The sequence below is a fragment of the Lactuca virosa genome, chromosome 2 (genome assembly GCF_052849685.1).
Source record: "Lactuca virosa cultivar CGN04683 chromosome 2, Lactuca_virosa_CGN04683_v6, whole genome shotgun sequence".
Lineage (NCBI taxonomy): Eukaryota > Viridiplantae > Streptophyta > Magnoliopsida > Asterales > Asteraceae > Lactuca > Lactuca virosa.
In genome coordinates this window covers 15,785,754-15,796,108 of record NC_136427.1, presented here as the reverse complement: position 1 = coordinate 15,796,108, position 10,355 = coordinate 15,785,754, and the positions used below count along the sequence as shown (strand labels likewise).

Genomic DNA, 10,355 nt, shown 5'->3' with positions numbered 1-10,355 from the left:
CCTTCGTTGTGGTGAGCCCCAATCGTGATGACCATGACCATGACCGATGGCCATGGACCACCAAAGCTTCAATCACTGGCAGAACTAATATGGTGCACTTATTAGGCTTAACAAAAAGTCTAAAATTCTAAATACTAGTCCAAATAAATGCCCATTAAATAAATTAAGTAGCCCACAAAATGAAAAGGAAAATGGATGGTGGAATTAATAGCCCGCTATATTACATACACAAAATGAATCCGACACAACAAATACTCAACAACAATTCAACAAAGGTAAAAATGATTGTACTTTCTTCTGCCCCCTCTTCACAAGTATCAACAACAAAAAGAAAACCTAATATTATTTAGCTTGCTTATGGATTATCACGGCTTGGCTAGTTGCAATGGTTATTTGGCTTGACTTCTCTTCCACAAGCAATAATGAAACAAATATAAGTTATTTACTTTAATCTTCAATGTTTAATATTTTAGTTTAATTTATTTGTTCAAATTGAAAACTTAATGGTAGTAGTGATGAAACCGGTGGAGGAAAAAGACTTCAACTACAACCATAACCACTTTTGCGCTAGTTTGTTACATCTAATGAAATCGTAATTTAAAAAAAAACATCTTAATATTTTTTATTAGTTTTTTTTTTCTATCCCTTGCAAAAATTTCTGGTTTCACCACTGCCTTCATTCGTATAGACAATCGTTAGGGTGAGTATGGGGTTGCCCTTTGAGGGCAACTCTCTCACATTTTTTCGTGGCATCTTAAACTTTCTTTTGTAAAACTGAGAAGAACTTTTTTGGTTTCATCGGTTAGATTTGATTTTGCTTCATTGTTTACACCAGAAACACATATGAGTATGGCCATTAACATGTAAAGGTTTAAAAATGCAAGGAATAATTTATTACTTATAAAGTACATATCCAACAACTCAATCACTTATCTTAAAACACAAAGGAAAGAAAACAATAAAAATAAAAGCAAGGGATAAAAAACTAATAAATGAAAAGAAGTTGAACTTTTGTCATCGTCAGGCTATATTATTGCGCTGTGAAAAGTACCTTCGTTGAATCATTCAATAAAGATTTTTTGTTCATTTTTTTTTTAAAACAGATGAGCACAAACAATGGTCGTGTTTCATTTATGTTTGTGAACACAAACAAGTTTTAGGTTCTTGATTTGAATGTTTATGTTCGTTTATGTTTATTTATATCTCTTTATATTTATTTATATGCTCGTTAGTTTATGTTTGTTTAGCATCTTAACGAACATAAATGAATGAATATAGAAAACGAAAATCCGTAGTTTATCTATTCATGTTCATTCGGTTAAACTTAAACCAACAAATATGAAAAAACTCGTGTTCGTGTTCGTTCGGTTCGTTTACATCCACATACATGATCCATATTAGTATCCGTTAGAAACTTAATATTCTCATTAAAGGGTTTATATCATACATAATCAACAAACTACGTTCAACTTAATTATTTAGTTATGAAAGTCCTAAAAAGGACAATAACGCTACTAAACTTAGAGTTTTAGAGTTTTATTAAGTCAGTATGACCAACTATATAACACATGTTTTGATGCATGCTTAGCATCTACATAAGCAAAATTTGATGTTGACACATGACATCTAATTGTGGCACGCCATGTTGCATAATTCATGGAAATCAAGTTGAAGGGAAGGGGACCATTTTGCATTTGCATTTTCATCTCCATCTACATCGTAAACTAAGAACACAAAATCAAGTTAAAGGGGCGATGGTAGGTTCCATGAAGAACACAAAATCAAGTTGGGTTTCACCTGTTTTATATCACATGCATATCACAATCGAAGTATCAAAACCAGCTTCACATGCTATAGCAGGCTACTATGACAAAATTAAACAAATAACTCTAATTTTAGTGGCTATTGCTTCTAGAAATTCCATGATTAAGAGGTTGTTTGAGATTGAGTTTTGAAACACTCATTAACATTTTTTTTTTTTTTTTTTGGGGGGGGGGGGGGGGGGGGGGGGGGGCACGGCTATATGCCCAAATGGGTGTTTGACAATCACATAATGAGTCTTTAATGTTTAAAATTAAGTTTATTAAATAGTTACACACAAATAAAAACAACTTCAAATTTCAACTATCAACTAATTTTATAAAAAATGTTAGCTCTTGGTTAGAAGTAGCCTTGACAATCGTAAAGTCTCGATGATATAAGCAAGTCTTGTTTTATTTGATGGCTTGGATTTGAATTTTGTTTTCTTTTTCTTTTCAAATAATGCAAAGAAACCCACATATGACCATTAATGTTCAAAAATAACACGTAACCGCTCATGTTTAAAAACACATCAAATAATTTATTATTTAAAAAAGGTATATGTCTAACCACTCAACCATTCGTGTTTTAAAAAAACCAATTAAAATAGAAGGAATCGGGATCTTACATAAGATTGTTTTTCGCTTTGTAAGATCGTGATCGTAAGATTGAATCGGATCGTAACATCCTACCAAAAACATTTTAATACATAAAAAATACATTTCCACTCATCTGTTAACCATACAGTTAACAATAAGTTGTTTAAAACATAAAAAATACATATTCAATACACCATTTAGTGATAAACAATTTAAAATTGGTATTCTACATAATTAGTACATGAAAAAATATTAGAATTTTGTTTTAAAAAAATAGTAATGATCCTACGATTTTACGATCCGATCCTATGATCCTACCACGATCTTACCGAAAAACGATCCAAGTAAGATCAGGATCGATTACCTAGTTAGGATCGTACGATTTTACGATCAGAATCGCAATTTTGACAACCATGAAAGGAATGGATCATGGATAGAAAAATATGAAAAGGAGTTGAACTCTTCAGTTAGTTTACAATTTAATTGTTAATTGGAGTTTGAATCGTCTAAATCGTGGTTTCTATCATGCGCAAGGTGTGAGAGGTATGGAAATCGAAGGTAACTTCGTGAAGTTCACGGGGATTGGTGTGTATCTGGAGGATAAAGCTATTTCGCACTCGCCGTTAAGTGGAAGGGCAAAACTGCTGTTGAGTTGACAGATTCCGTTGAGTTCTTCAGAGACATTGTTACTGGTAAGCTTCAACTAATTTTGTGCTTATGACTTTGATTTGCTATTCCATGTTATATGAATAAATTTGTGCTTTGATTTTAGGTGTTATTAAGTGTTTACAAAAAAAAGTATAATTACAAATAAGGGCAAAAAGTATAATTTTTGCTTTGATATTAGGTGTTATTAACTCAATTACAAAAAAGTAGAAATAAGAGCAAAAAGTGAAATTACAACAAAAGAAAAAATAGGGCCCAACCGGGTTCGAACCGATGACCTCTTGATCTGCAGTCCCTTAGTCCCTTCCTGTGTCGATGACCAAATTCTTGAACCATAAAATAATAAAAATATTTAGATTCCAACAAATGTAGGTCAGAAATCAAGAACAATGAGTGATATCAATGAGTGGTTGTATTTCTCATTTGCAGGTATACATGAAATCAAGAACAAGAATGTTCTTGTTTTCTTGGCTGGGAACGAAACGAGAGATATCAAAGCAAAACATGGTACATATGAAACTTACAACATTCTACTGGAATGGAATCTTGAATTCTGATTCTGTCAGAATAGAATCTTGAAGATGAACATTGTATGAGATGAAGATGAACAATGACCACCAATCTTCCAAAAAGAATGGATTATTCTACCAGAATAATATACAATATAATGAAAAAAATATATGTAATAGTATATTCTAGTAGAATGATTTATATATTATGTTTTTTTTGTTATTAATAAGTGTAACATTCTTATAGAATAGTATATAATTTTTTTTCTTTTCTAAGAATGTAATGAATTTTTTTTTAACTTTGTATCCAAAATTTTGTTATTCTTCAAGAAGTTCATTAAATCAAAATATATATTATGGCAGAATGTGTATTCTTGTATGGTTCAATCATATTTGTTATTTTTCAATATATTGATAAACATATTCCGTCAGAATTTCCGAATTAGGAGAATTATCATCCATACAATCAGATTTTTAAAATTAATAGAATTTATTTTCCCTTAAAATATGCAATTTTCCTTTTTTAAATTTATGTTAATTGACTAAAATACCCTTAGAATGAAATTAGATGGTATTTTTTTAATTATCTTTAATTTAATAATATGTATTATTCACTTTCCAAAAATAAATAAAATGATTGGTCCACAATGATTCATACATTCATACAATACTTAGTTTGAATAGAATAAGTAAACGCACCAGTAACTTGGTGTAATAAAACTTATTGTTGTGTGTGATTTGACGAGTAAATGCAAGCGAACATTTGAGTCGAAGTTTATCCATTCCTTTTACCCAAAGTGGGATAAAAGCGATATATGTGGGCCCCTCGATGATTTAGTGATGACACCTAAGCGCTTGGCCAAGCCGGGACTAAGTTGATGTGTTCAATTGTAGTCTGTTGTCAGTCGTCATGAATCAGATGTCGGGAAACAATACATAGACAGAGAGAATGATTTAAATCCATGTCTCATGTCTATACGATATCTTGTAGAATGGAGGAATATATGATCCCTTATCTAAAGGACACGCGTATCTGATAAGATCAGAGTTGACATCGACTTTTGAAAGCTACGATTGCTGATCAGGTTCTGAAGTCATGCAAAATAGTTATTAGACTTATCCAAGTGGGAGACTGCTGGATTAGTGTCTAAGTCCATAACTATTTTGGTATGTACTTGACCCGATTATGAGCATGGTCCTTTTGGGTTGCCTTCACCATAGCAATATGTAGGATGAATTAAGGAGAGAAAGGTTTAATTATGATTTATTAATATATTATGAGAATAATATATTAAAGGAAAAATCATATTGTTTAATTAATATTAGTCAAGAATTAATAAAGAATCAATTCTGTGGCTAAAAGAGATTAATTAAACTTAAGGGACTTATTGTGTAATTATAAGATAATTACATAATTGGGCTATGGATCACCTTGGAATAATAGGTTAGACGAATTCTATGGGGAAGCCCGTTAGAAATCGTCCAAGGCATGTTCCAGAAGGGGTCCATGGGCTGCTTAGAGCTTAAGCAGTCAAATTAGGGTTTCCTTGATAGATAACCCTAATAGCTTACCTATTTAAGGAGCCCCTAAGCCCCAAAAACGTGGACAACTAATCCTTTAGGGTTTCCAGCCGTTTTTGGTGCCTCCTCTCTCCTCCCTCTTCATCCAAGTTGCTTAGTGGTGTTTGTGACTCCATTAGAGGTGCAACACTTGAGGCACTAAGCTTTATGAAGCCAAGGATTAATTGTTATTGCTATATAACAATCAAATGTAAGATCTAAACCCTAATTTCAGTTATAGTTTATTAGATCTAGGGTTTATGGCTTTGGATTATCATTTGCATGTTCATTAGACAAACTAGATCCAAAGCTATTAGGGTTTGCATGTACACCATAGGATTGATGTATTGCTTGAAACCCATCAAGAATATGAATGTATTATTCAAATATACGAAAGCAAATTGCTTTTTACACAAGCTTTTAAAAGAATACAAATTTGTATGCTTGACATTTATCATAAACAACACACTTTTAGAAATCACAAACAAATCCCGTACTTAAGAATGTACTTAATCAAAAGGGACAATAAAGAAAACAATAAACAACACATAATCACAAATCAATTACAAACCAAACCAACAAACTGATCAAAAACATTTTTTTTCAGTAGTGCTCTTTTTCCTTCTTCTCTTCGTTCTTTGAATGATGTCCATGGAACTTCTCTTTAATCTTTCCAAAGATACCCTTCTTCTCTTTGTGTTCAACTTCAACAGGGATGTACTCATTATGTGCCACCACTGGAGGTGGTAGCGAAGCAACACAATCCTCTTCAATTTTTTCAACGACAAATACCTTTTTCTCTTCTTGTTCACAGGAATCTGGCTCTTGAAAGATGGCAACTTCCTCATAGGTCTTTATAGGGACATAAGTTTCTTCCTTATGCTTCTTGATTTTCTCAAGTTCTTTCTTTTCTTTCTTTTCTTCTTTCTTCTCTATGGGATCCTCAATTTTCTCTTCGACTTTTTCCTTGATTTCTTCAATTTTCTCCTCAGTTTTCTCTTTAACCTCTTCCACTTTGCACTCGGCATTCTCCTTCAATTCATCTATTTTGTATTTGGCGTCATCTACTTCTTCCTTTAGTTTTTCCTTATGCTCTTCTTTCTTGTACTCGGCCTCATATTCTTTTTCCTTGATTTTCTCTTTAGCCTCTTCTACTTCACACTCAACTTTTTCCTTGATTTCTTCGATTTTTTCCTCAATTTTCTCTTCAATCTCTTCGACTTTACACTCAACATTCTCCTTTAATTCTTCTATTTTGTATTTGGCCTCCTTTACTTCTTCCTTGATTTTTTCCTTATGCTCTTCCTTTTTATACTCAACCTCATATTCTTTTTCCTTGATTTTCTCTTTGGTCTCTTCTACTTCACACTCAATCTTTTCCTTGATTTCTTCTATTTTGTACTTAGCCTCCTCGATCTCTTCCTTGAGTTTTTCCTTGCGCTCTTCCTTCTTATACTCAGACTCGTACTCTTTTTCCTTGTGTTTCTCTTTGGCCTCTTCTATTTCACACTCAACCTTTTCCTCAATTTCTTTCACTTTCTCCTCGATTTTATTCTTAACCTCCTCTACTTCACACTCAACTTTTTCTTTCAATTCTTCTATTTTGTACTTTGCCTCCTCTACTTCTTCTTTGAGTTTTTCCTTCCGTTCTTCCTTTTTGTACTCGGATTCATACTTTTTTTCCTTATGTTTTTCTTTGGCTTCTTCTACTTCACATTCAACCTTTTGCTCAATTTCTTCGACTTTCTCATCAATTTTCTCCTTAACTTCTTCTATTTTATGCTCGATCTTTTCCTTTAATTCTTCTATTTTGTACTTTGCCTCCTCTACTTCTTCCTTAAGTTTTTCCTTGCGTTCTTCCTTCTTATGCTTAGATTCATATTCCTTTTCCTTATGTTTCTCTTTGGCCTCTTCTACTTCACACTCGACCTTTTCCTTGATTTCTTCAATTTTTTCCTCAATTTTCTCCTTAATCTCCTCTACTTTATAGTCGATATTATCCTTGAATTCTTCTATTTTGTACTTGGCCTCCTCTACTTCTTTCTTGAGTTTTTCCTTGTGCTCTTCCTTCTTGTACTCAGCCTCATATTCCTTTTCCTTGATTTTCTTTTTGGCCTCTTCTACTTCACACTCGATCTTTTCCTTGATTTCTTCTACTTTGTACTTAGCCTCGGCTAGTTCTTCTTTGAATTTTTCCTTATGCTCTTCCTTCTTATAGTCGGCCTCATACTCCTTTTCTTTGATTTTATGTTTGGCCTCTTCTACTTCACACTCGATCTTTTCCTTGATTTCTTCTACTTTGTACTTAGCCTCGGCTAGTTCTTCTTTGAATTTTTCCTTGTGCTCTTCCTTCTTATAGTCGGCCTCATACTCCTTTTCTTTGATTTTATGTTTGGCCTCTTCTACTTCACACTCGATCTTTTCCTTGATTTCTTCGATTTTCTCCTCAACTTTCTCTTTAACTTCTTCTTCTTTACATTCAACATTCTCTTTGAATTCTTCTATTTTGTACTTGGCATCCTCCACTTCTTTTTTTACTTTTTCTTTGTGTTCTTCATTCTTGTACTTGACCTCATAATCTTTTTCTTTGATCTTCTCTTTCGCCTCTTCTAGTTCACACTCAATCTTTTCTTTTAGTTCCTCTTCTTTGTATTTGCCTTCGTGCTCTTTTTCCTCTATTTTTTTCTTGATTTCTTCTACCTTCTCCTCCGTTTTCTCTTTAACCTCTTCGACTTTATACTCAATATTCTCCTTGACTTTTTCAATTTTGTACTTTGCCTCTTCTACATCTTCCTTGAGTTTATCTTTCTTCTCGTCTATTTTTTTCGCAATCTTTTCCTTTAACACCTTCTTGTTTTCTCCCTCATTACACTCCTCATCGCTAGACTGCAATTATTAAAAGAAAGATTATGTAAAGTTAAAATACTAGATAGAAAAAACTAGAAGATAAATACAATTTAATATATAATCTTAATTTAACCATGTAATAAAGCGTCAAGAATTTGTAAACCGTAACATCTTAATCTTCTTGTAACATGATGCAAGGAGAATTAGTACTAAATATAAGATGTGAGCAACAATTACCTTATTGAAAAGAAAAAAATAATCCATGATTTTACCAATAATTTAACAACTCTTTTAAATCATTAATAAACTTATATCCGTTCAAAAAACAATGTAAATTTTACCAATGATAAATTTTACCGTAACATCTTATATCCATGATTTTACCAATGATTTTACTATTAGCCGCATGTAAATTTTACATCCGTTCATATAAAATGTAAATTTTACATAAAATGATAAATGCATATTTGATGCATTAAATAATTTAGTTTATATGAAAACATAAAAAAGGTAATTAGGTCATGGGTTCAAGTATATATATATATATATATATATATATATATATATATATATATATATATATATATATATATATATATATATATATATATATATATATATATATATATATATATATATATATATATTATGTTTAGGATTAGATTAGGAATAGAATAGTTTCAGTTTTAAAATAATAATAATAATAATAATAATAATAATAATAATAATAATAGGAATACTTTGCACATATTATTTAATTTTACGGCTAATTAATTAATACTAAATCAAAAAAGTTAACATGCATGTAATTGAAGTATCTGTATTTGTATCTGTATCTGTACATGCATATTTTACGTACAGACATATAATTTAATTTCTGTGCTTCTGTTGTTTGCAATAAAAACAGAAACTTACACTGCTGCAATTGCTTTCTGATCGATGAAGTTTCTGAAACAAGCTTTCCTTCTTCTCTTCCTTACACTCAAGTTTCGGCTCCTCAACCTCCATCTTCACGATGGTGACAGTTTCACAGTACTCTTCAGTCTTAGGAGCTTGATGGTAATTGTCAGCCATGATCACAACAACAACAAGAACAAAACACGTACGCAGTGACAAATTAAATATCACAATAGAAACAAGAACAGAACACACAGTGACTTTGTGAAGAACTAGGGTTGTTTTTATAGATACAAATGAGAGAAGCTTTGGATTTTGGAATATGAATGAATGTGTGTCTGAGAGAGAAGCGATGAAGGTTTATATAGGAGATTTTCGCGCGTAGTTGTTACGACTAAGATTGAAATACCTAATCTTCGAATAGATAAAGAAATGAAAGATGCAATTGGTCGGAATCCACCAATGGCGGCGGTTTATCGGAAAACTACTTGCTGTTCAAGTCACGCGCCTTTAGGCCATTAATCCATAGAATATAAATAAAACTAGTCTTTTATCCCATGATTTATATTTTAACATTTATATTTATATTAAATAAAGAAGATTCCAGTTAAATAAAATACCTCATTATTATCTACAATAAACGAATGACTAATTGATGAATGGTTTATAACTTAATTTATATTGATAACAAAGTCTTTATTTGCTTATAAATTTATGTTTAAATATTATTTTTAAAATGAATTGTATAAATATCAAACTTAATTGATTTTTGTTTCGGTAACACTGCTCATTTTTATCGATAAAAGAAATCTAGGGCATGCATTGGTTAAAGATAAATCTCTTCTCAGTTCTCATAACATCTATCTAATTAAATACATTAATAACTTTTCGTTAGGCTGGAGGGAGTCGCCCTCGCCTCCAGCTCGCCAAGAGATGCCATCAGCTTGCCAGACCACCCCTTAAGCTTTGCTACAAGACTCGTCATGGTAAGTTCGCTACCTGTTTAGCGAGAAGAAAGAGAAATTGCATAAGAAAAGAAGGATCCTGATTGGCTATTTCCCTTTTGTGTTTTTATTTTTTTTTTCTTTTTTTTAAATCAAAAGATTTGATTGGCTCTTTTTCATCTGATATTTTTCTTAATTTTTTTTTAAAATCCAAGTGTATATGAAGCTTAGGTGGCAGGGAAAATATGATGTGTCAAGGTGCTAAGCATGTGTTAAAGATGCTACCACTCTGTAACGACCCAATTTTACAAAGAAAATTTTTCATTATATTTTTCTCTTTTAAAACCAAAGCCAATCTCCTAAACCATAAAATCCCAAAACATATATTTTCAAATCAACATTCATTACTTCATTGTTTTCCTTTTTAAAACATCAGAGGGTCCCAAACACATCAAAAGAGAGATAGAGTGCACGCCACGTCATCACGCCTTGCCCTTGCCCTTAGGCTCGGAAGTACCTGAAACAAATCAACA

At 31.9% G+C, this 10,355-nt stretch overlaps 1 protein-coding gene across 1 annotated transcript; it reads right to left on the bottom strand.

Annotated features, from left to right (window-relative positions):
* Positions 1-5,603: 5,603 nt before the first annotated feature.
* Positions 5,604-9,222, bottom strand: LOC145158921 (uncharacterized). The gene is made up of 2 exons (XM_079077777.1): positions 8,897-9,222; positions 5,604-8,020 (listed from the first exon to the last, which is right to left on the bottom strand). The coding sequence occupies exons 1-2, from the start codon at positions 9,053-9,055 to the stop codon at positions 5,738-5,740; spliced, it is 2,442 nt and encodes an 813-aa protein (XP_078933903.1). The 5' UTR covers positions 9,056-9,222; the 3' UTR covers positions 5,604-5,737.
* Positions 9,223-10,355: the final 1,133 nt, after the last annotated feature.